General features: G+C 36.5%; 1 protein-coding gene across 1 annotated transcript in view; it reads right to left on the bottom strand.

Annotated features, from left to right (window-relative positions):
* The window catches only part of NBAS (neuroblastoma amplified sequence), a 162,236-nt gene that overhangs the window by 103,046 nt on the left and 31,247 nt on the right, over nt 1-27,943 (bottom strand). Inside the window, 11 exon segments of the mRNA XM_008641788.2 lie at nt 3,384-3,497; nt 5,994-6,106; nt 8,282-8,505; nt 11,148-11,250; nt 12,693-12,815; nt 13,467-13,529; nt 14,286-14,419; nt 15,381-15,554; nt 16,530-16,715; nt 18,075-18,228; nt 18,700-18,783. Coding sequence (XP_008640010.1) covers nt 3,384-3,497; nt 5,994-6,106; nt 8,282-8,505; nt 11,148-11,250; nt 12,693-12,815; nt 13,467-13,529; nt 14,286-14,419; nt 15,381-15,554; nt 16,530-16,715; nt 18,075-18,228; nt 18,700-18,783 — 1,472 coding nt within the window.

Consider the following 27,943-nt stretch of genomic DNA (forward strand, 5'->3'; position numbering starts at 1 on the left):
GTATTAATAATATGAATTAATATTAATAATTAATTGGAACTCAGTAACTTAAATTACAAGTTGACAGGTACAGAAATACCATTTCTACATGTCATGTTTCAACTTATTTTTTTTAATCTCTACCATCAAATTATATACAGCACTCCTCATTACATACTATGACTAAAGTTATACCAGCATTACACTTAAAATCTGCTTTCAAAGGTATTAATAACCTAGCTATTCAAATTCTAAGACTCTTTAAAAAATCAGCATAAGGTTACCTATTCTACCACTCATCAGAGGTACACAGACCAACAATTAAGGACCAAAGAGTAAAGCTCTACAGACTTTCTTTAATAATTTGGAAAAATATTGCTTTTACATGCATGCTTTAAAGCAATGATGACAATCATGTTTCCTTTATATGCTACTGGGTAATCTTCTGGATGCTTTTCAATGGGCTAGAGAGTCAGCCACAAAAAAATCTGCAGTAACAGTGTTATGCTGTTTACAGCTTTCAAATCCAAAAAAACAAACAAACAAGAACATTTTAAAAATACTGACTTTCTTAAAATTAAATAAATCCATTTTCCACAGCCCATCTCCTACAACAATTAAGTTTAGATAAAATTCACAACTATGGCATTCTCATACTGAATCCATATTTTACTCATAAATGAATATTCTCTACAGATAACAGCTTTCCAATATAAGCAATCCAACTAACCATCCTTCAGTGACAGTGAAATGGGTTTTAATCACAAAAGCTTAAAACTACTTATGTAAAACAAAATTTAAAAAACACCCCATCACATTTCCCCACCACAGAAAGTCACTACTGAAAATGTTTCTTGCTATACTTTCTTTTCAGATAAATAAATGTTATTCTATAACCAAAAGATTCCTTTGAAAGCGACCATGTTATTTGCAGATTTAGCGTAAGAGAAAAGTGTCTAAGTCGTGTATTTCTTACCAAGATTCACTCTTGAAATGTACTTTTACAACTAAAATTCCCTGCTTACCATAGGAGCAACCATCAGCATTACTCCCAAGGCTAACCATCAAAGTCAGAGTCCAACACTCGCAAGATAAATGTGTCACTGGTAGAGTAAGCAGTAGTTTTTAAATAATTCACCTGTTTAAAAATTAACCAGCTCACACATTCATCATCTGGTTTTCTCTAGCCTGGTAAATGCATGGAAAAGAAGAAGTGAGAGGCCATTTCATCATCTGGCTTTGAATACCTCTTAAATCTCTCTTTTCAGTGGTGCCTAAGTGTCACTGTGATGTAACACTAGCATACAGACACGACTGTATCAATGAACTCTATACAAATTCCCTAAAGTTCTCTACCTACTATGCAGGGACTGCCATCTTTCAGTCTCTGGAGGTGAGACCACAAGTTTGATCCCTTTTCAAAGGTACATACCAGGGCACTGTAAATCCTACAGCTGAGGCACTAGGATAACACTACTGGACAAAGCTTTATAGAATCTCTCTGGATCTTGGTTTTCCTTCTTTCACACAAAGAGAATCACTTAGATTCAAAAAGAAGATAAAACAAAAATCAGCAACATTAGCCCAAAGAACCCAGAATACTAAGAAAAATGGACAGATTTTAACTTGATCTGGATGGGACAAAGCAGAGAGGAGGAAAGAGCTGTACAGCAACCTTGTCTTATGAACCAATAAGGGAGACTTTTTTTTTTCCCCCCAAAAGCTTGACAGGCAAAGAAAAAGAAGTTACTACTGTCATTCCAATTTTTCTGTGGATTACATATTAAATATTTAGATTGGATCCAGCTACCCAACATGGTACCATACCATCCCCTCTGCCACCTTTCATGTAGCAGCACTGTGCTGACCAGAGTCAGGACATTTCCTGTGACTCCTTTCCTTAGGACTCTGGGATCTTGAGAGGTCAACAACCTAATTTCCATACCTCAGTTCTCAACCTTACACAACTGTCTCAAATATCTCCCTCCCTTTTTATAATACTATGCAAAAAATTGCCAGTACTAAGCTTCCTGAAAACATAAGAAAAAAAATTAAATTATTTAACAAATAGAGAGGGAGAAAGGAACTAGCCAGGCATGCTTCAATGACAAAGCTGGAATGCACTGATTTTCATACGCTGCATGAAATAAAAATACCTATTTTGTATTTCTATGTTCTATTTCTACATCATAAAAATACAGCAGTATTGTGTTTACCATTGCATTGATTAAGCATTTTTCAAAACTAAAAAAAATCAAAAGGCAGATACTTTAGGTAGGCTATAAAAAAAAACCGTAACACCCGCTCCCAATATCCTCAGGACTCAATCTTTGAAGATGTTCGGCTCCTCAAATGAATACTCAACTTAATGTATTATTTTTAGTGCCCAAATGAGATATATGCAGCACAGACTGAAGCCTAGCAGCTGAAATTCATCCTTAACAGACAACTTTTCCCCCTCTAACTTAAATGCAACTATTATTAAATCAGACTGCCTTATTTGACAGAGGTAATAACATTCACGGTAATTTCAGTACTACCAATTAACTGTAAAACAAGATATTCTCAGCCACAACTCCTCCAATCTGAAATAAGCCTTGTCTTAGGTTATAATGTAAGATGTAACCAAAAGTATGTATTCTATCACTATCTGTTAAAACCAGGTGGGGCAGTGTTCTTTGTCTCTTCCATGACACATCCCTGGTAACTCCCTCCGGGGGAGATCTTCTGTTAATGGGTCATCCAGCCTCACTGCATGACTCATAAAATTACATCATCCCATTGTGAGATGCTCCGCCCAGGAGAAGGAACCAAGCATTCCATCCTGGATATAATCTGAGATTCCGAACACCACAGACACCTTTCCACTGGATTCCCAGAGGACAGGAGCTACACAGCTACCACTGGACTTTCTAAGGAAGAGCAGACCCTTCTACAGGATCACTGCTTCAACAGAACCACATCCATCACTTCAGGAGGACTGCAGCCACCATTTAATCGGACTGCTATCACCACCCCGACTAACAGGGTGTCAGGTTGTATCCTGGCTCTGTCAGTTTAAACCAGTGTTTTCTGCCTTTATTTTTCATTTTCCTATTAAATTGTGCTTCTGACTTGGAGTCTCCCACTGGTTTGTTTTCAAACTAGTACAGCCTTTACTCCAGCTCTGGACTAGACAAGGCAATTTTTTTATTTCAGGTATTAGCAGAATGTAGCAGCTGACCATTTCAGCTATTTTACAGAGAAAATATTCCACTCATGTGAAATGTTTCATTCCTCCCCTCTTCCAGATGACTTTTTAATGGTATCTTTGAACACATATTCTAATGATCAACTCAAATGTCCTAAAACATAACATAAATGCACACTGCAATGCAACTCAGTGTCTTATTAACGCAGCTTACCTGCAACCCTCAGCAGGTTTGCCAGTTCCAGGAGCTTAGCAGACTGTTTATAGTTTGTTGACGTCTGCGCCAGACAGTCCTTGATGAGACTGAGTCGATCGGAACACAAACGCACTGTTGAAAGCAGAACTGGTTTAGAGACTGCACAAATGAACTTGACTGCTGTGCTCCTGCTTCAACAACACAGGGCAGGAGGAGTGCTGGGGAGTATAAGAATGCAAATACAAACTGAAAACCAGCTCAAGGCTGCTTGCATGCAGATCCTCAATTATACCTACAAACAGAAAGTTAAAATAACGCCGCAGGATATCCAGCCCCAATCATTAGCAAGTCAAGTCAAGTTATGAAGGGAGCAAAAAGCAGAAAACTGACCCGAATGAAAACTTACTTTTATTTCATTTTTTCACATTCACTGTTTTTAAATGTATACAATTAACCGATATACCTTTATACAATTTTAATTATCATTTTTGCAGACTGCTAACACAGACACTAACTTTTGTTTAGAATGTTGTAACGAACTAAGATTTCACGCTACATTTTATTTTAGCATGGACAAGATACATCACATAGACTCAAAGAACTGTCATTAGCAAACTCTTAATTTACTTAAAAATTTTCTGTGGAAGCGGAAGGACAGTCTACAAATCACCAGGTTCTGTCAACTGTATCCTGAGCAGCTTATAATTAGTACTGTGTTTCAAAAAAGATTTTACCAAGAATTAAACAATTATTGTAATTGCATGATTTAATATCATGAACTGATTCCAGTGCCATATTTAGCTTGTTAGTGGGTGGCTAACTTCAGGCTGCTGTTTTAAAAGGTAATGCTTTCATACCATGCAAGTTCTCAGAACTCAGAGGAACAGCATGCAGATATTCCACTTAACACTAAATAAGAGTGAATGGCTGCATGGGGGATAAACTCTGCATTAGCATATGGGGCTTAAAACACAGGATATCAGGCCTCTCAGTAAGAGCAAAGTAGTATTTGCATAATGAAAATCATTAGTTCTGGAAATCAAATTAGACCAAAATGAATAAGAATGGAAGAGCAGGAAAAGGTCATATTTTTAGTTTAATTTTTAATATTCTATCACAGGCCTATATTAGTATACAACAATAAAACGTTTCCAGTCACTGATTATTTAAGCAGGAATTTTTAATACATAACTAAAAGTAATCTAATATAATACCATGGGTAAAACACTTAATGATGGACTTTCCTTCACATTTTATTTTAATAAGGAGTCTTCAAACCAGATTTTATTGAAATATAGCATAACAGTAGTTCATAAACTACTGAGTTTGCTAAAAATAGAAGTGGGGGAAGATCTACAGAAAACTAAATACAGAACTGCAAAAATTGCTAAAAAATTGCTAAAAAACTATTGCTGTGGGAACAGCTGATCCTTAGTGCTATTTTTAACGACACTCTACCAAAGTAACAGATCATTTAAAGGCTTTCATTAAAATTGGAAACATCATTTTAATCTTATTAATTTGATTTACATGAAAGATACTGAAGCAAGGGTAAATCAGGGTCATTAATGAAATCACATGCATTATTTCACATGTTCTAATTAATCTAGATCAGTTGTATTACACATACTGTTAATGCAGTATTATGCTACTACTTTTTAAAAATGATACCTCCATGTCCACATCAAAAAAAGTTGAAGAAAATATGTGCACTTTTCTAGAGGCTGAACAAACTGACTGAGAAATAATTTTACTCTAGGAATCAACAGGCCAGTACTGCAAGATCTGGAAATCAGACATTCTCAGTCCAGAAATTGTAAGATTTCTGAATATAACACACGGAGCATCAACTCACTTGAACAAATACTTGGAAAAAAAGAGAACAAAAGGAGAATACCAAAGTAAAGTAACAACAGCCACTGAGAATATCTACTTCATTTTCCATGAAGTGGAAAGCACTGAAGTGCTAGCCATAAATCCCAGTATTTCTCTGCACAATGCCAGAAGTAAAACATTATCATCAGCATGTCTCATGGCTCAGTGCTCATCTCAGCCAGTTCCACTACTGTTCATGCAATTTCTTTGTACATAATCATAACTTCTTTCCAACTTTTGTCCAACAACTTTCACTGGAGTCAGAGATCCAAAAGATTTAGTTTTAAGCACATCATCAGAAGCAATACCTAATAAAAGTTCACTTCCACTGTCATTGGGTTTTATATACCTCAAAATTAAACAGCCCACTGGAGACACGAAAACTGCCTCTGCATGAAGTACCTCTCTCCCACCTGTTACTTTAAAGCACACAGGCAAGTGCAGATTATTTGGCAAACAAAATATGAGCTTAAATTATTTCTGTTCAAGTTTCATATACTCGGTACTCTATTTTAAAGTCCTGCTTAAAGTAAGTCCCAAAACACATACACCATATGCAAATATCCTTCTTACCTCACATATTCTAAAAAATTTCATTACAAAAATTACTTTTGTATGTGCCTGTAGTGCTTGGAGGCAGGAAGTGAACTCTTTAAGTTTAATCATGTCACACTTATGTAATAGTAGCTATTTCTCATGCATATTTATGCCTGTGATTCAAGTAATCATATAAAGAATAAAGTTATGCAGTACCTTGTAGTGGTAATATTTTCACACCAAACTCTTCCAGGTAACCCAGAGCACGAATGAGGTCCAACTCCTCCTGAACAGCACTCGGACTGTCTTCAATAAGTTGTAGACAGCACCTAATAAGAATGAAACACATTTTCCTAAAGTTTGATGAATACATTCAAAGTTAAACTTGTGGGAAAAGTTCACCAGTAAATAAAACAAAACAACCAAGCAGTAATTTACTGTACTTGTGAAACATCAAAATACTCTAAACATTTTAACAAATTTCTGGTTTTGGATTGCCTTCAGCTGGTTGTGATAAGTACATCACCTAAACCCTCCTGAATTTAGATCGGCAATGAATTTAATAGATGTAACTACTTTAATAGTGTAAGTACTTAAATACGTAATTATTTTGGGAAACATTTCTCCTACCACTATTGCATTTTGATAATGCCATATTCTAGAAGATAAAAGCAAAACAGTGCAAAAAGTTGACAGGAAGTGAAACATTAAGAGTCATTGTCACAAATTCAGTTTCCTCAGCTAGGTACAGCAAATAAACCGAAGCTGAATTAAAAAAAAAACCAACCAACCAACCAACAACTACAACAAAACAACAATAAAAAAACCCCCACTAAATTCCTCTGAAGACGAATTAATAAATGCAACTATTAAGAGCACATTACTCTAAATATATTTTTTTCAAGTCATATGAATAGTATATTATTGTAATAAGCTTTTAGATAATTTTTTAAAATACAAGTTGCATTCTGGTACAGTGTATTCATATGTAGTTTTACTAATACATGCTGAACAAAGAAAATCAACATGCAAAATCATAGAATCATAGAACAGACATAGGTTGGAAGGGACCTTAAACATTGCCTAGTTCCAAATCCCCTGCCATGGGCAGGGACACCTCCCACTACAACAGGTTGCTCAAGAGCTCCATTCAGCCTGGCCTTGAACACTTCCAGGGATGGGGCATCCACAGCTTCTGTGGACAACCTGTTCTGGTGCCTCACTACCCTCACAGTAAAGAATTTTTTTTTCTTTCCCAAACATCCAGTGTAAACCTACTATCCTCCAGATTGAAACCATTACCCCTTGTCCCACTATATGCCCTTGTAAAAAGTCCCTCTACATCTTTCTTGCAGGCTCCCCTCAGGTACTGGAAGGACACATTTAGGTCATCCCAGAATGTTCTCTTTTCCAGGCTGAACAATCCCAAATCCCTCAGCCTTTCCTCACAGGAAAGGAAAGAAGAAGGTGCTTCATCCCTCTGGACACACTCCAGCAGGTCTGTGTCCTTCCTGTGCTGGGACCCCAGAGCTGGATGCAGCACTGCAGGTGGTGTCTCACCCCCTCCCCTTCCTCCCCTGCTCCCCTTGCTGCTTTGGGTGCAGCCCAGGACACATTTAATTTTCTGGGCTGCAAGAGAACATGTCCAGGTCATGTCCACCATCTCCTCCACCAGCATCCCCAAGTCCTTCTCAGCAGGGCTGCTCTGGATCTGTTCATCCTCCAGCCTGGACTGATACTGGGGTGCAGCACCAGCACTTGGTCTTGTTGAACTTCATGAGTCTCATGAGCTTCAATTCTTGAGCTTGTCCAGATGGCATCTCATCTCAATGATTTTAAATGGTTTAATTCACCATACACATTAAATCAGAAAGTATTTGATTTCTCCAGTTTATCATATGACTTTTATCTCCACACGTTAATTAAGAAAACACATTTTAAATCAAAACCAAAACTGTTTGTTAGCTGAACATCCCATATGAACCCATCATATTTTTCAGGCATATTGACAAATATTTCAGGGTGAAGATTAAAATAGGAGTGGAATAAAAGAGTTAAGAGAAGACAAATATATTCTACCTAAACCAACACATACATGAAGGCTACTAGGAGACCTATACACTGATAATCACTCATGGAAACAAGGTAAGTTACCATGAAACAACTGATTGAAGTCAGAGAAGGACCAAAACATGTTACTGAACAGAATAAACACAGAGTCACACATTCATACCAAGTATTTGAGCTATAAACCATGTATTTTGAAATATCACCATAAAACCCTAAGAGAAAAGCTGGTCACAGGACCCTTATTCATTAAAAGGGTCTTTAAACTCCCTGCATTAAAAGCAACATTACTCTGTACTTCCAGAGCCTGCTTATGAAAAATATTCTCAATAGACGACTGGGGGAGGGGAGGGGGGGGAATATAATATCAAATAAACCCTAATGCTATGACAACATTAACTCAGTTGTATTTATGTATATGATAGTGGCAAATGTACCTGGCCAACTCCATACAGCTGTCAGTCAAACTCGTTGAAGAATTGAAATATTCTCTACCAGCAGCCAAAACTAGTTCAATACTTCTGGCATAGCTGACTCGGTACTGCAGCTTCCCTTTTGATGAACTCGGCAGATCCACTGACCAAACACGGCAATGCATCATTTGCCCAGCCAGGTGGATATTGTCTATACTGCTTGAGCATAAAAGACTTTCGGTGAATATCTAAAAGAAAGAACAGTAATTTAATAACCTGCAGGAGCAGCAGCAGTTTCAATTAAGCTTATCTGCATTTTATGGCATAAACCCCTCTGAATGCAAGGAACTTTGAAGTCAAAAGAATATATATAAATATATTCAGTCCAAGCAGAAAATCTGACTTCTGTCAAGGGAAGTATTTCTACAATTCACTTAAGTAAAGCTAAAATTAACTAGTAGCTATTTTCTATTTACTGGAAGTTAAAAAAAAAAAAAAAGCATATTAATTGTCTTTTTACAGTATGACTTAAGACACCAAAAATATACCTACATTCTGAGGTGTACTACAATATAAGAATCTGAAAAGGCAGTTCACTATTAAGACCTTAAAACTAACAACATATGAGAAGAAATTTTGTATTCCTAAAGAAACTAAAAATATATAGGACTGAGCACGTAAAATGTTCCTTAAATTTCAACCAAGACTATCTTCAAAGAATGTAAACTAATATAATGCTGTATTCTGCCAGAAAACACCTAGCTTATTTACAGGTAAAAGTTTTACCCACTTTAAGACACTCAAAATAATCTCAATTCCTTACAAAAATAATTTGCTTTTTTCTTAAGCATAGTCATTATTGTCCTAATGAAAAGAAACAGAAATTTGATCATTTCAGAAAATATCACAGCTGCAACAATATGGCCTTTATTGAATGTTTTAAAGTTCATAGCAAATTCAAGAGGATCAGTGAATCACAGAAGAGCCCTATTAAAAAAAAATAATTGCCCTAGGGCATATCACCATGTCCTGCAGCCATCGGGAGGAGGAGAGAAGATCCAGCAGGCAGGAATTGTGCAGCAAGATTGATTTTTTAAATTATTTTACAAACTCTTCTATAGACTTTTTTCTTCATAGTCTAATTGGACAAAGGATCAGCCACCCCTTAGGGTGATTGGCTAAAATCCTAAACATCCATTGTCAAAATATTTTTCTACTATACCATAAACAAGACTTTTCATGGCTGCAGGTGTTTCATTGTTTACATAACTCTGCTACCTCTTCTGTGAGAGAGAAAAGTCTCTCACAGGCTTAGAAAATACCAAGAAAATCCTTGCTAGCAGCATTTTGTATCCACAGAGCCCAGGTTGGGAGGGACCTCTAAAGATGATCTGGTCCAACCTTTCATGGGAAAGAGGGCATAGATGAGATTATTTAGCACTCTATCCAATCATTGTTTAATTTTAGGATACTTTTTTTCTAGGAAGAACCTCTCCAAACCACCTCATGCTCTGGAAAGGAAAACAGTTCTGTGCTTCTTAAAGAACATCACACAATTGGATCATCTTCCATTTCACAACATACCAACCGTCAAGGAACAGCGAGAGATGCAAAGTATCACAGCTGACCCTTCTTCCTCAAAGATCCCACATGGAACATTTACCTCTCTCAAAACTTAAGAAGTCCTCCTTCAAGAGGACAGAATTCACCTTGCATGAAAGAAGAACAAACTAAGCATCATGCTCAAAAATACTGAAACCTCAGATGGGATTGCAAATCCTTACTGCCTCACCAATTTATCAATTTTGAAGTTATTGAAGTATAATTGCATATGACAGCACCACATTTCAAAGCATTTTCAGTACTCCTACATAATTTTTTCCAAAACCCTTAGTTGTGTTTCTTTTTCAATTATATGGTTCAGAGTTTAAAAAAATAGTGCCAATAGAAAACTTACATTAAGATCAGAGCAAAGCAAATGCCTTATTTACAGAGTGCTCTAGTATTACAATTTTTTAACATGCACGTAAAAAAAATTTCAAGTACACCAAGTTGTAGCCTACCACAAAACCATGACTATTAAACATGCTGCAATTTTTCTAGCTGCACTACAGGGAAAGAATGATTTTTCTCACATAAAAGTTGAATAGCATTGGTTTTTTTCTTTTTTTTTCTACTTTGCTTTTAAAACTTCTCCTAAGAGCTAATCAGATGGATAGCCATAAGCAATTAAATCTGTAAACTGCAATAAAACCTGCTTTTATATAGATATAAACACTAATTATAGTGGACACAGTACTGCATCTGTAATAAAATGCAGTACATTGAAGTGAAAATGTAAATAACACGTCACAGCAAATTCTACATCTGTCTAACAGCTGTCCTTTGCAAATACTAATGACATGGGTTTGGGCTTTATGCACATGCAAGGGTTTTTACCTTCACTGAAATTAGATTTCTCATCTCACATAATTTTACTTCAATTGCAAGCAGCAGAAAGTCCATAATCCTATAATGATCTTGGATAATAGTATCAAGCCAGAACTCCATGTTTAAGAAATGCTTGAGTGAAGACAATGCTTTATTTTCATTAGTTCGGAGTGTTTGTTGCTAAACACATTTGTACATGGAATTACAGGCTACAGATCAAAGCTGACTCAATTTCTAAAAAGCTGAATTTTAATAAAAGATATACAGGATATTTATTAGAAGGGCTTTAGATAAAATGAATAAACACCAGAATTTTTCCTTAAATAAAATACAGCAAAAAGCCAGTAGACAAACCAAGTAACAACACTTGGAAAATGTATTTACGGTTGTGAGCAACAATATGAAATAAGAATCTATAGCTTACTTGGGACATAAGTCAGTAAGAAGATACAAAACTCACCTCATAGCAAGTATCTGAATGTAAGCATCTATACACTTTCTGCTGCATGTCCAACATATCCTGGAGTAATTGCTTCCACTGTGTCTCACCAACTGACGGTTGCCTACAAATATTTTTTAAAATTAAATATTCTCTTCCCCAACAAATTTAAAGAAAAGCAGTAGATTTCCATCACCAAAAATACGAGTTTTCTCAAATGCTATTTCAGTATTTAATTAGACTTTTAACCAGGAGTGATTCAAAGACAGATGGCTTTTAATATTAATTAATATTAGAACAGCATCCGTGGGATAAAATGGTTTGACAACAATGCAGTGCCCAAAGTGCTTTTTCTGTTTTCTGTGGGATAAGGCAGGGATTTAAGCAATCTTTCTCAAGAGTCCCCAGCTAGGTTTTGATAATTTTCCATAACACATCAGAAAGTTTGAAGTGCTATCCTCCTGCTGATCCAGGAACTGCAGGGCAAAACCAAGTCTCCAACAGCAACTGCGGATCATTAAAGTGCTGTTCATTGTAGGCAATCTCAAAGGACTAATCAATTGCATGCAATCACAGGAGAATAGAGTTCCAACTTTGTTTCTTAAAATTGAGTGGTATTCAGATTCTTGACCCTCTGAATCCATGGATCTCTGTTTATGCACAAAGCCTCAACTTCTTGTGCCCTATCAAAACTTTTACTAGTAAAAACACTATGAAGGTTTTTTGACATTATCTTGAGCCTTTCAGATTAGAAAAAGACCTTTTTAAATTACATGAGCTAGTTCCAGCTAATAGTGATTTTCTCATGTGGCATTAGCTTTTATTTTGGCAAAACAGAAGTGGAAAAACCAACATTTTTCCTACAGAGGCATTGTCTTGATCTTTCTAAAGAGAGGTTTCCAGAAGTCTTAAAAAGCTTTCAGACTACTAAAAATCTAAATACCACTCTACCATAATGGATAAACTGCTGTGCATATTTGCTGTAAATAAGAAAGAAAGTCACCCGCAGTTATGGCTGGTTTTCCCAGGATTCAAAATTTTTATCTGCTTATGCCAAGAGCCATTTAATAATTCATGTACAGTTGAAAGATGAGTTAAATGAAGTAGTTCTTAACTAGAACAACTGAGAAATAATACTGGGAATATAAGTGGTAGAATCAATACCTAAAATCAGTAAGTTACCATATTACAAGGGTTCCAAGAAAACACACCAAAAAAACCAAAGCATTATTTTACAAATCCTACACTCTCAATAGAATTAAATAGGTCTTAAAGGACTTTATTTACAATATGTTATCTTTCACAATTCATCATCCTGCAATATTTTGCAGCCAGTATGCCTTTTAAGCTTGTTTACTTGAACACAAACATACCAAAGCAGAGATTTTTGACTGTGAAGAATGCAGCCAAAACACTAATCATGTTAATCACATGTTTAACCAATCTCTGTATGTACACTGTCTTCAGGGTGAACACCCCAGCTCCCTGCTGCCACAAAGCAGGCAGGCATGCTCTGTTACCTCACCGCGCTTCCCCTCTTATCCCGGTGCCTCGTGGAATACTAACTTGCGACCTGTGTGCCTTGTCAGCCGGATCATCAGCTTCCGCGCCTCCTCTGCACTGTCCTTCGTGTCTCTCACGAAGGAGACCGGCTTCTGCAGGCCGTGCTTCTCCAACAGCTCCGACACACTGCAAACAGAGTCAGCGCTCTTGAATCCTGCACAACTGTACAACTACTGCTGCAGCAGCAGGACTCTCAAACAATGTACTGCAAATGCAAACAGTCTCCATAAAATCTCTAATAGTATAGCTTAACCAGAGTAACATTACCTACATTTTAAAAACTATCTATATATATATATTAAATAATACCATAGGGTAAACACATAGCACCACAGTTTTTAGTCTTTGATCACTCAAAGCATTAGAGAGTATGAAGATCAAAACAAACTCCTCAGGTTAACCCTCCTTCCCCCTGCCAAAAAAAAGCCCACTGAAAATAAAAACAAACAAAACAAAAAATCCCCAACCAAACAAATAAAAAAATTCCCCAACAAAACCCTACACACAAAAAAACCCAAACAAAACAAAAAAACAAAACAAAAAAAACAAAACACAACCCCCCAAACTTTTATTCCAAGAACATAAGTATCTCTACAGTTCTATACTATTCAAATAGATAAAACCATTCAAAATTTCTATGTTCTGAATACAAAAATCATACAGATAATCTTGTTGACAGCATTAAAAAAAATATATTCTTGCTGGTTTCTTATAAAAATGTTCTTGGCTATGCTTAGTGATTTCTCTAAGAATATTTATTTCAGCAAAATGCAATACCTGAGAATTTGTTCCAGTTCATCTACTTCATCATGAAGAGTGTTAGTTTTATCTGTTTCAGGCCTGCAATGATATCACACAATTAAATATATACATAAACACATATTTCTTATAATTTCCTCTTGTAACTCACATTATATACACATGAAGATAAGTAGTTTGAAACATTCCTTGATTAAAATAAATGTTTACTTGTAAATATTAAAACTATTGGGCTTCTTGCTGTAAAGACAGTTAAAATTTAGAGGGTCCCTCAATTTTTTAAGAGCAGAGGTTTTCCTTCTTCCTTAGACTTTTCTCAGGCTCTCTCCTTCCTTCATGTAAAAGATACTGGAAAAATAGTTTACACCTCACAGATCACAGAGTATCTATCACCTCTTCATGCTTTCACTTTCTTGAGCATTACTTGTCCTTCAATGGGTTTTCCATCTTCCCTCTCTCACAGGGACATATTGCTGCTTTTAAGTTAACTGCAAGACACCACTATTGCAAGAAAACCAGTAAGACAGCACTAACACTTGGTCTCAATTCATCAGACTATGAAAGTCTAAGAAACAATACAGAAGCCTTGGTCTAGGCTGCTACTTTAACTCATGTTCTGCTGCATTAACTGGTAGAGCATGTACTTCTGATGTATATACAGCAGAAGTATATAGATACATTACAATCATGGCAGCTCAGAGGTGAACAGAGTATTCCAGTAACTTGGTCTGCCCTTTAGTGACTTAACAACCCTTTTTAAAGCTTTAATTCACAACTATATTTAATATTTCTAAAATATTTGTGAATAACCAAATAATTTACAAATAAAATGTTTACCCATATCCTCTTTGTGGAAGGCATTCCAAAATATCATAACAAAGAGAGAGCTGGTCATCTCGCTCACAGCTATAAATACACTCCAACGCCGTGATCATAAGCTGGTCCTGATCAGGGATAATTTGTTGCTGACACTAACAAGAAAAGAAAGAACACTGGTTTTTATTCCCTGTTTCTAATTCAACAGTAAATTTTCTTTTCAACATAAAAAGATAGGTACTCCAAGAAAATAAATTTTCTTCAGGTGCAATTAGAATGTTTCTTGATAACAACGTGGTGAAGTCATAACCTGAATCTTATCTTGGCTAGTTTTCTGCAGTGCAGACACTTGAAAGAACAGTGGTATGCCACTATACCCTTTTTGAATTTGAGAAGTGGAGAGGGTGCAGAGGAAGGAAACTGCTGCAAACATTTGTCAGATTTATTTAATATGTACAACAGTACCAACATACATTGAAGAGCTGTGGTTGTGCTTCACTGGTTGATTTCTGTCCATACACTCAGAACATTCAATAGCATGCAGAAATGTGCCTGTGTGCTCTGGAATAATTATTTAAGCCATAGAAGCAGCGTAAAACACTCACATGGAAAGCAACTTCAACCCTTACTCAGTGAACTCTCACCTCAATCCTAATGGCCCCCACTTTATTCTTTACATTTGCTGAGTAAGGCGGGAGAGGGGGGGAGTAACTTGAAATCTACTCCTAGTAAAATTCCTCAGGGAAAAAAATATTAGTGAGATCATTAAACTCTTTCATATCCACTTTTTATAAAGCAAATATGCCAGGAATTTACTTTAAACAGGTCACCCGAAAATCACTTCAAAGAAGAATCCGTAATTTTTATTCTACTAAGCTAGAATCATTATTACATTAATTTGACAATCTCATCAAGGACAGTTTAGCTGCATTATGATTTATGCTACAAAACTTTTTAATTGTTGTTTTCTAAAACATAACAAATTCTGGGTCTAAGAAAAAGGGAAAGATCAGAAAGATGGTCTGATTTAGAAAAACTAACTCTATTTCTGAATTAACCTCTTCAGGACAAGAATTTCCAAAGAAACCAGTAGAATCAACAGGGCTCTTTACTTACAGCAGGTTTTGAATTCTGAAATATCTTCAGAGGTAGAGTCAAGTCTTCCTTTGCCAGTGTTACTAAATATTCTTTAAAAAGGGTATTTGCAAGACCAGGGGACTGATTTTCACAGCGGTGGAGAAAAGGGATCATCCACTGGTAAACATTCTTCACATATTTTTCATCTGAGGACTGGAAAGCACAAAGAGTTACAGAGAGGAAATATAAGAACTAGTTCAGCTTCATTGTCCAAAATAAGCAGGAAAAGCAAAAAACCAAATAGAACCTTTTTTGATCAATATAACTGAAACAGTTATCTTCAGCTATCACAAACAGATCACTACATCATGAAGCCCTGAAACAATCTTTCTGCTACCCAATGGCTTGAGGAAACTGAGCAGAACAGGAGTAAAGCCCATTAGTGAGGAAAGACTCCCTTCCTCCTGCAGTTTCAGAATGAGTGAAAGACCATGCAAGCATCTCCGAGTAGCATTACTTTCAGTAATTCAGCAAGAATGTAAAACAGAAAACCAAATGCTGAGTGGCTATATAAATAAAAAAAAAAAATTCTGAGTATTTTCCTAGTTTCCTCTGGTGCTTATGTGTTCTTCAACTGAATTTCAGAACCCTATTCCATCTCTAGCTATTTTTCAGCCCTTCCAAGACGTCTTTTTCTATCCTGAAATGCCATGGATAAGTTCAATACAGAGACAAAAACACATATACACACATACAGTGCAAAGGCAAATATTAAAGTTTCTTGACAATATTTAAAGACACCAGAAAACATCCATGGAAAACATTCATTGCTGTGGTATCTGCAGCATCATCAAGAGCTACAATGAAGATCCCTTAAAAAAGGTCAACAAAAAGGGAGTTCACAGCTTTCAAAAGAAGATTTAGTAGCACTGAGTCCTCAGCCAGGGACAAAGTGGGTCTTTGAGAAAACTGAGCCAATTTAGCTTTTTTTAGAAACAAATAAACATAGAAATAAACCCTACCACAACAACAACAACAAAAAAGGAACAGTGAAAATGTAGAATTTTTACAGAATTAAAGACAGAGGTTCATCAGAAAAATGACAGTGTCTTTATATACACAGGATCCAGAGTAACCTGAGTTACTGGATTTCGAGGTGTATACTTATTATTTATTCAAAATACTTACATTCTACATCAACAGTCTCAGCTTGTCAATGTCTTTCATCTCTAAAAGTTCCTTCAAAGTCAAAGTTCGATCACCATCAGTCTCATAAACCACAGTCTCAAGAGTGACCAGATTGTCACAAAGCACCTGCAGACCAGGAATGTTCCTCTCCATGCCAAGACGAACAAGGGACAGAGCACAGTCAACCTGAAAAATAATTACAAAAACACTGCTGTACAACTGTTTGCCAAAAGCCAACTTCAATCTATGTCCTGTCTGTGCATCTATTTTATTTCCCTGTTGCTTAATAGGCAATTTTAAGTTCCTAGAAGCTTTTGTGGACTGTATATTCCCAGATGGATTGTCCTTCTCAGCTTTATGAAGACCACATAAAATGCTTAATCTTAGGGGATGGTATCGTTATATGCTTTTAACCAAGATGCATCCTATTGATGCACGTAAATTAGAATATTATTCCCTCTGGAGATCTCACACAGCTCCTCTCAGTATATGGAATATGAAGGATTGCTTTAAACTAAGACAATCAGGTAACTGACATGCAACATGACTTTTCTAGCTGAACATGATTTAGTAATTTTAATTGTTGCATTTTATGTCACAAAAAACAATAACAGGCTTCTTCCCTAGTGACTGAAACTACCTTTATATGAAAGGTTCTGTTTCAATTTCAAAGAACACAATACTGGCTGTAAATATTCAGCAAGGCAGACATAAGTCTTGGAGAGCAGAATGCTAATTTATACATTATATACTTTAACTGATCCTTGGAAGTTGCTTTTATTTCTATACCTACTGACAGGTTGTTAAGATCACAGTCAACTATGATTAAAAAGAGCCCTGAAGGACTGCAAGCTGGTAGAACAACTCACCCATCCGAACTAACCTACGGTAGTGATACTTCCAGTCATCCTCCTTTTCATGCACCTAAATTTGCCTGAGAAGCAACAGAATACTGGAGCACACGAGTGATGAGCTCTGTTTTTATGTGCAATGCTTATCTTTACCTCACAGAGCTTCAAACACTTTTAACATATGAAGAAAATCAAGCAAAAATAAGCTGCATGTAGTCCCACAGACACACAGTAAATCTGCCACGAAGAAATCATGACAGTATCATGTATTGACATGACAGTGACACGTGACCAACACTTATCAATATACATGACACAGCAGCATGTGACAGAATAAAGCATGTTTCCCAAAATGCTGTGCACAACTTTCCCTCCCTTAGTTACAAACATAAGATGCAATGGTAAACACTTTTCATGGATTACAAAAGAGCTACTGTCTGCTATGGTAAAACAAATGAAACAGAATCTACTGGCTTCCTATTCATTTCTGTGGATTAATTATTTGGCTGAGTAAACTTCAGAGCAAGCGTAAGTACACTGCAAATGAAAAAAAAAAAAACAAGTACTTCAAAAGCCATAATGAAATTGAGACACAGTGTGAGGGAGAAGTGTCTATTAATATGCATTAAGACTGTTAAGGATTCTGTTGAAGAAGGCTGCTCAGCCATCATCATTTCCTTCCTGCTATTCTTACCTGCATTGCATACTCTTCAATTTCCTGTGCTCTGCTCAAATACCAATCAGTGACGAGATCTACTGAAAGGTCAGTAGTCCTGTACTTCAGTAACTCAGGTTGCATTTCGTACAGAAACTGGCCTTCATCTTGCAAAGTTGGTTCAATAACCATCCTTTAAAAAAAAAAAAAAAATGTGTACGTTTAAATATATATTTGCTCACCTACTTTTTTTTTTAACATCAATCTTTTTCCTAAAACGTCTGGAAAAAATGATACAATCAACCTATCATTACACAGTAAATTGATGAGACTCAAATGCCAATCACAGTGAGCGCTAGTTTTTGTCAGCAAAGGAACTACTAAGAGATTTTGAACAGGAGATAGATCATGAAAGAAATAATTCTCTCTACTGAACTAGTAAGAGCTTTCAAACATGTGATAGATCATGAAAGAAAATGCTCTCTACTTGAAGATCCGGGTTTGCACAACCTCCGTTTTCCATTTGTTCAGTCAGTCTCACTGAGAAAGCTGAAAACACAAGTTAGTGCACACAAAAATAGTAAGTGAGTCTTACTGGGTCAATTCCCACATTTCAAGAATTAGTAAATAAATTTTTTTTATTTTTGCTTTTATATATACTTACCTGCATTCTGGTTTTTCACACCAGTCTTCTTCACGATGTTTTTGCTCATTCCAAGGAAGAATTTTCAATGTCCCCTTCTTGTAGCTGGTATGACAGAAAAGAGAAGCCTGATGTAATTTTATGTCTTTTTAATTTGTTATGGCATTCAATTAATGGAATACAAAGCATACAAAAATATTTCTGTGAATTCATGATAAGCATGTCAGTCAATTACAGTATCAATTATTTAAGATTTATTAGTTCTTAGTGCAGCTTTACAAGTGTGGTTTTGCCTGTATGTTATCCATACAAATATAATACATATTCTACCTATACTATTAAAGATCCAATAAAAAAGATTAATAAATTTCTTTTCTTACTGACCATGCTTTAAAAAAAGGAAAAAACCCACTACATGCTTTCAGAATTTTTACCATTTCACACTAAGTATTCTGACTTCATATGCTGTCACAGAAGACTGAAATGAGTAAAAACCTATGATCTTCACAGCTTGAAAAAAGAAGACAAAACAAACTGCTCAAATCTTAGCACAAATCCTCATACTGGAACAACACATGCCCTGCTGTGCTGATCTTCTCAATTAAGTTTAATGTGGATTTCTGACTACAAACCTCTACAGTGAAACATCCTCTAATTACTGAGGTTGAAAAAAAAAACCCTGTTTAATTTAAGATGCAGATTAAGAATATAATGGATTATTATTGGAATGATTAGTTATGGCTTGGTGTAGAAGGCTAGCTGTTTAGGCAGCATAAAACACTAGAAAACCGTGTCAAGCTATGCAGAACATAAACTAATGGGGAAGAGAAAAGCTTTATAGGTTCTGGCACTTGTAGAAATAAGAATCAAACCATGTACAAACTAGAGACATTAGAGTTGCAGCATACCAGAAAAATAAGCTATTTTAAATTTAATTCATTTTCTCCTGACCCTGAAAATAAACAGCAATGGTAACCCTACACAGACAATCCCTATTTATAAACTAACAACTGACACTATCTTCTCATCCCTTGAAGAGCAGCATTGTAACTCAGTAGTTTAAAAATAAACACAACTCCAACCAACGAATCAATTTCACAATATAGTAAGAGTCAAAAAAATAAGCTAAAAATCAGTAACTACATCTCATTTAGCAACAGCCATCAAACTCACTGAACAAAACAAGGCATGCTCATGAACTGCCCTGCCCCATACACATACACATCTCACCCAGAGGACTGGTCACTCTTTTTTCCCTTCTCTGTGCATTAGCAAATAACACCTCATGCTTTATCATTGTAATTCCAAACCTCCAAATTATATATGCTGTAGTAATCCAACAATAAAAAGGTAGAGGCAGATTTGCAGGTTATAGAAGTCAAACAAATGGAGGGGTGAGGATGGAAAACTGTTAATTCCTGTGTCAGAGCGATAGCAACACCTGCTTTCAATTCCTGTTCACCTGAACAAAACACTCTATGGCTCTCTTTATAATTACACACCATACAGCAACATCATTAAAAATAATTCATAAAGAAAACTCCAAACTAATATTTGTGGTATAAACACCAGGAATAAAGCCACTTTCTTATTTTTGAAAGATTCATCATCAGCCCATACATTTTGAGGATTAGGGGTGCTGTAGTTGTTTAAATCTTAAATAATATAATTTACCAATAATTTAATGTTTAAAACTGACTTCATAAACTAAATTAATATAGTCACATTTCAAATGTCATACATGAGAACGTTATTATGGAAGGCCCAGTTTTTAGTGAAAAGGTTCTCTTTAGCAGCTGAAATGTCAAACACCAGAAAAGCCAAAGTGTAATGCTGCCTTCCAAATTATAAAATCAAGACAGTACAAGTAGGACTTTATATTTCAATTGATAATGCTCTCCTTTCCTGTGTTCTATTTAACAGAAAAGAAAGCAGAACAAACTTTGTCTAAGAGAATTTCATCTCTTAGCAAATTTTTCCCATTCTTCTCCCAGTAGGCTTAAGAAGGTATTTCAAGGCGGGATTGATCGTTGGTTGTTTTGTTTGGGGGAGCAGGGGGTGTGAAGGTTGGAAAAAGACTGGGGGTAAAATTAAAGAAAAGTGGGAAGTTATAGACAGAGCTGTAACAGCATGGAAATTATAGGGGAAAATGCAGTTGCTCCTCCCTGCATGGAATAAGGTCAGTGATTTCCCCCACACAATACATGCTAAGGGGGACTAAATGAAAGGTGGAGCAGAGTAGAGACACCATGGTCAGGCTCTGCTAAAATCCTTGCAGAGAAGGGAACTCAGCAGCCCTTTTTAGCTGTAAGTCACAGAGCAGCTAAAACCCAAAGGCAATAAAGGAAGATGCCTTGCCATTGAATCATCAACCATGGCAAAAACACCCTCCTTGGACTGGTGCATACTCCCATCCCAATGTTACATTGGATACTATACCAATGTTCCCTGCCTCCAAGGTACCTCCAACCCTCACTCAATAGGTATGAAAGTATATACTTTTATACTATTTCTTCACTTAAATGTAGAAAAAGTATAAAAGTTAAGAATAGGGAAAAGTCAGGGAAGACTCCGTGGTAACTTCCGGATCAGCTGACAGGCTGAACCTGTCCTCTCCCACACAGGGATGTCCATTGGGTAAGAACCATGTTCCATGCACACTGAATGAGTATCTCGAGCTAACTTTGGTTAGGGAGTAGAGCTTGTTATATAGTATATATTGCTTTGAATACATTTTTGCAGTCAAGATACTATCACCAGCAATCCTTGAACCTTAACCAGTCACAATTTTATTAATAAAGAGTGTTATACCATAAACTGTTAGTGTGAGCCCTTCAAGGGGGCTGGCAGTCACTGGCAGCAGGGAACACACTTGAATAAAGGTGTGGAGACCCAGGAGCAGTCTCTGTTTGGCCTAGAACTGCCCTCTGACCCAGCACCACTCCGTGAAGAGTCCCCATGATGGGACACTGCTCTGGCACAAGGGTCTCAGACTAATCAAACGCAAAAGGTTTGAGGAAACCTGTTTTCATATGACAGGGGGCTTGTTTGGTTTTTGGTTGGTTGGTTGAGTTTGGAGGTTTTTTGTTGGTGTTATTCTTTTGGGAGGAGTTAGGTGGGGTTTTTTTAATATTAACACATATTCTTAATGGGAAAAAAAAGGAGCTTTTATACAGCAAAGGACAGACAAGGGTTTCATTTCAGAATCTGTTTCAAATGTCTGCAGAACTGTAGCAGAACTACTATGAGAGAATAACATTAAGAGAAGGTTTTCAGGTAACAACTCCAATTTCATATTACAGATAGCTTTTTCCTCCAACATTAGCTCACATACTAATGTCTTAACTATTATTCTGTCTCCAAAATTTGTAACGCACTTTGTTAAAATTATTTGATGTAGTCAAGTCCTACAGGCCCATACTGTGAGATTATTTCTGTATTAGTAAAACAGTAAAGTAACAATTGCTTTTTTATAAATTACAGTGGCAAGAAGATACTCAGTTGTTGCAAGGGCCAGCTGGCAGAGGAAACTAAAAGCAGCTTGAAGGCCTAAGCAGTTTCAGAAGCTTAAGAACCACAAAGCAAAGAACTTGTACCAGATCCTGCTATTCGAATCCTTAGTCTCATTCCTTCCCACAGCTCCACTAAGAACAGCCCAAAGAGTACCAGGGAACTGATAAACCAAGGTCAGACCCTCTCAGTCAGTTTCTCTCACTCATCTCTTGGCTGAGTCTCCATCCCTGGAAGGTATTTCCATGGAGAAGACATGGAGATGTGGCACTTAAGGACATGGTTCAGAGGCGAACTTGGCAGTTTGAAGTTGGACTTTATCTTAAGGGTCTTTTCCAACATAAACTATTCTGTTATTCTAGTAAAGAGAACACAAACTGTGCCCCTACCCCTCTCTTTCAAAATCTGGCTTTTGCAAGAGTCTCTGATGCATTTACCTGACAGTGGAGCAATAGGGGAGACACATGATAAGTAAATGATTACAGCAAGACCTGTTAAGAAAATCGCAGCACATGTCACTTATTTTATTTCCTCTGAAAGCAAATTCTTGTTCCCAGTAGTCACCAGGACTTTTCATCATTCTCTTAAGTAAGAGCTTCCCACCTGAATGTATCTTCCTATATAATCTCAGAAGCCCAGAAGAAACTTTGGGGAAATTTTCTTTGTTTCGGGTGTTTGGTTGCTTTGGTTGTTACTGAGAAAAAGAAGTCATGCAAAATAGTAAGGAAAGAGGTACATACATTTAATGGATATTTAAACTTCAGCACTCTCCTCTTTAGACTAACAAATTATTAAATAAGAAAATTACTACAAATAAACAAATACAGATATCTGGAATGCAAATTTAAAACCACCCTTGCAAGAATGAGATCTGAATGACAAGGAACCAAGACATTTCAAAACGCACATAAATGATCCTAATGCTACTGTCCCTCAGTATGAGATGGGAAGAGAAACAAAAAAAGAAAAAAAGAAGTTAAAGAAAAATCTACTGGCCCAAGCCTGTACTGCCAAATACCACATTGAACACATTCTTCATAATTTTGCTGCCACACCCAGCATACTTGCCATAGATGTGGTGAAGTTACATCCAGGACATACAGTTCCAATTAAGAAGTAATTTCTTTACAGATTCAGTAGCACAAAAGGTTTACAATTAAAAGTTGGCAAAAATTGCATTCTCTTAGCTGACCTATGTATCAGTACAAATTACATGTTTCTAACCTCCAGTTACTCTTAACATAGTTGAGTTACTTTACTGACTCTGATCAACAATTATTAGAGACTAAAGAGCTTAATTTTTATGCAAGCAAGCATTACCCACCCCAGCCTAAAGTCAACAGGTATTAGCAAGTGTTTCTTTCTGCAGACATGCAATCACCTATCCAGCCCATATCCCTAACTCTCTTCAGAAAATAATCTGCACTTCCTTCTTCCCATCTAAAAGGTGATACTTTTTTTCCTATCCCTATAACACAAACGCCACTTGGTTTGCCCCCGAATTCCAACTGCTTCAAGTATTTTTTTGAAGATACACTTTAAAATAGAATCCTTTCCAAATAGCAGAAGTCAGGAATTACGTACAGACTGCATTAAAAATAATTTCTCTAGCATCTCATATTTATAGTGTCAACTGAAGCAGAAAGTTTACTACTTAAAAAAAGTAATGCTTAAGAAAGATCTCACTCAATTCAAGTTCTCAGGCTTTGCTCTCTGCGAAAGTTGCTTTCCTTCCCCCTTTCCCTGCAACTCCAAAATCCATCAAGTGATGACGCAATGTGCAACTCTGCCACTCCCTGCCTGTTTTCTCAACAGGGTACAATAAAAAAAAGAGTAGAAGTACAGAGTCAAGCGATATGAATGACTAGAGGCAAGAAGTGTATGACATCCATTTTCCAAATACCGAAGCAGATTGAAAGAATCCTAGAAGAAAGCACCAATATGCCAAGTCTGGTACCAAGTTGTTCATGTTATCATTTCACTTAAACAGGAAATGATATTTCACTGTTCTTACTTCCTACAACAGTGTAAGTACTGATGAAACTGGGCCTCGTTTACAATAAACAGCAGATACTGTTTTACACAATTCGTAGCTAAGCTGTTAACTACCTGCTGCATGGCATAGAAGATAAACCACCATGTACTTCGATTCAAAAACAAAATGAATTCCTGGAATAAAGTCTCGTGCAAGTTTACTACATCTAGAAAATATCTAGTTGAGAATATTTGAGCCATATATTATTGATGTATGTTATTTCTCACTTGAGAAACTTCAAGTAAATGTTCCAAGTGCACTTGCCTGTAGCGATTTTCCTCTCCTGAAAACTACTGTTGGCCATTTGCCTTCTGGCCAAATCTGCCAAGACCAATCTTATGTTTCAGCACAAGGTTTTGCAGAAGTGAAACCCACAGTTGTCCAGACACCTCAATTCCAGAAGTGCTAAAAGCATACTTCAAAAGTTTTTCATAAAAGCTTATTAACAGACCTGACTGCAAAATACTAAAGAAAAAAAGATTTTTCATTTCATGGGAAAGAATTGTCATGCAGTGCAATCTTGACTGCAAAATGTCTATCTTTTTTCCCTTCTCACAGCAGAAAAAGTTGGAGTTAAAATATTTTAAGTCAGGTGTATGGATAAGCCACAGAAAATACTTTTTAAAGTGTTTTCTGCTCTGGCTCCATTTGCCATTTTAAAAGTATTCAGGCTCACCACTGGAATAAGTTGAGAGAGGAATTTTAGATTTTTAAATTCTCATCAAGAATCAAGCAGCACTCAGAAACCATCCCCTCTAAAAGCTTAAAGAAAACACCACTAAAAAAGATTCAGCTGCAAGATTTTTCATCCTAGCAGAAATCAGCATTTATGTTAAGTCAGTCTTAACAGGTAAGTCTCTTGGTGAGCCCAAAACACATACATACACAAAAAAACCCTAGCAGAACCCACAGCACTCAAGAGCTGACTCCTAACTCCATTCACTTTCTCAACAATGCTAATAAAATACATCATTCCCTCTTGCCCGCTAATGACTTTATCCAACTATCCTTACTATCTCTCCTCATTTTGAAGAGTTAATAAAAACTCTGTATTTGAAATTAAATATAAGAACTGGAATAAATCAGTCTTGATAGAAGCAAAGGATGAGACATCCCTGTACCTAAGCCCTTTATAAAGGCAAAGATTAGAATGCTGAATTTATTCCAACATTTACCACGAGGCTTGTTCTTAACTGATACTTATGGTGCACATACTGTTTTTTTCCCCATCAGATTTCTAATGCTGGTAATTTCAGTGACTCATGCAGAAACAGAGAGCAACAAAACTCTGGAAAAGTTGTTAAAATGGAAGCAAGTCAGTTGAGAAAGACTTCAGGTGTCAAAATACCATTTCAGTCTGAAAATTCAAAAACATGCACACAGATGAGACAAAGAGATACAGACATGAACGCATACCTGTAAAGAGGCAGAGCTCCCATTTTTCTGCCATACTTTTGTTTACAACACCTGTACAGCAAATCCAGCTGAACGGGGGCACATCAGAACCTCCACACATGCCCTGCACACATAGCAGGGCTGAACTGGTGAATTCAGCATGCACAGGCAGCCTGTTGTTTATGCAGTGTACACCATGCTACTGCATCCAGAGTTCACTCTCCTTGTGCTACACAACCTGGCAGGTTTGTTCTTTGTAACTGAACTCCCACAGAGGTCAGAGACACGTGGAGGTTAAGTCTGCATTCCTATGCACTCAGAATTCCAGACACAGCGATAGATCACTGCAGTCACTAAGGCAGGTGGCTTTCTTTCCCAACTAAAAGAAACTATCAGATGTGCTATACTATAACTGTACACAAATATTAGCACGGCTTTGGGATATTTCTTATTTTTTCCTGAGCCACTGCTTCTCCCCTACCCTTTACCCTTCTCTTTTTTCAAGAGTAGAAAAAATATGATTGGAATCCAGTAAACTGACTGATTATGGAGGTATTCAACTCTGTTTCTTCAAAAAGAGATGACTTTTCCTGTATTGCTCTTTTCACTCCATTGTTTATGTTGGTTTGCCAATTCTTTCCATTCTTTTCTTTGACAAAAGAGGTCCATGCTATTGTAGTTTCTGTATCCTACCAAATGCATTTATTCAAACCTGCAGAGTATTTTGATTATTTTTCTCTCCAAGGACAAGCTTTCAAAAGAGCAAGGTCTAACTCAGTTTTAAGGTCAGGTTCCAATTCTCTACATTACCAATAGCAACCGTGTGGCTTTGCTTTTATTTTTTCCTTTTAAGCATTTCGTACAACAAGCCTGTCTCCAGGCCCCCTCAAGTTGAAATTTCAGAGTATTTTTTATTTAAATTTTTACCCTTGTAAACTCATCCACATTTGCTTAATTTGCAAAATGCAAATTACCCCAATACATTTATGAAACCGTATCTTTTTGGTGAAAGACACTGATGTTTTTAGAAGTAGGTTTGCGGAACTTTGGAAGTAGATTAATCTTTGATTGTCCTTTTTAATCATGTATCATGTCTGAAAAATAATCTTAGAAACACTAATTCCTCATTTGAAAGCTTGTGTGTTACATAAACAAAATAACTAAAATATTCTCTTTTAATTTAATTTAAAAATTCATTTGACCAAAGTCTGTATCTTCTCACAATGGCAACGGAGAAATCAATGCCACTTTCTGTTGCTCTGCAGTTCTTACATCTCTGAAGCAGTTTTGTTATGTCACAATTATTCCATAGCTGAGGATGAAATGTAAGAAATGCATCCCAGATATACGGTCTCAAACAGCTGTGATACGTATTGCATAGTTCATATTGCATGAAAACATTCTTTTCTTTCATTATAGTATCTGAATAGTGAGTAAGTAAATGCAACTACAGAACTGATTACATGTATTTTTAGGTTTCCAATTGTTCAATGTACTACATGACACAAAAGTGGTGGGCAGAGAGAGAAGTGCTTCATTTTCCAAGAATATCCATAGGATGTGACAAATTTATCAAGACTGAAGTACAGCTGCTTCCTAAAACGGAGTGCCAAAAACATCATGCATTTTGGGAAAACTGATCTGCGTAAACCAGTGGAAAAGGTATCCCACTGCTTTAGGGTGCCCCAGTTAACTAACCTTCAGAATCCCTGCTGTGCACACTGCAATGACAGGTCTTTTGAAGCAGCTCTGCCACCAGAGGAGAAAGTTATAACTGATTTCATATAAACAAATCAAGCTATGTTTTAATGATGTGGTTAACCTCTAATAATATTTGGGGAGAGGGAAACTTTCTTCCCTCCTAAACAACCTAGAACAAATAATCTAAACGTAATAAAAGTCAGCTAACACTAACTACACAAGCACGGTTCAGAAGCTCACTGAGGGGTTTTTTTCTTCATGTATACAACTAAAATTGTGAGGCAATAGCCTATTTTGATTTTGTGAAAGGTATTTTAAAGACAAAGCTGAACTCCAAGTAAGATCAAAGCCGTCTGCCACCAAACAGTGAAATACTACTTCAGAACTGCACATTTATAAAGCATAATTAATGTTCCTGGAAGAAATTTTATTCTAAACTCTGTAAAAGAACAACAAATGGATGAGACAGTGGAGCAGTACACTTCATTAGAAGATTGGGCAAGGCAAGCCAAACTTCAGTTCAGGACTATGCGGGCAAAAGACACACATGGTAGATGAAGTCAGGGTAAGTCAAGCATTAACTAGTCAGAAATACAAAGGAAATCCTGTCAACGTTCTGTGGAT

Source organism: Corvus brachyrhynchos, unplaced genomic scaffold (assembly GCF_000691975.1).
Source record: "Corvus brachyrhynchos isolate BGI_N302 unplaced genomic scaffold, ASM69197v1 scaffold116, whole genome shotgun sequence".
NCBI lineage: Eukaryota > Metazoa > Chordata > Aves > Passeriformes > Corvidae > Corvus > Corvus brachyrhynchos.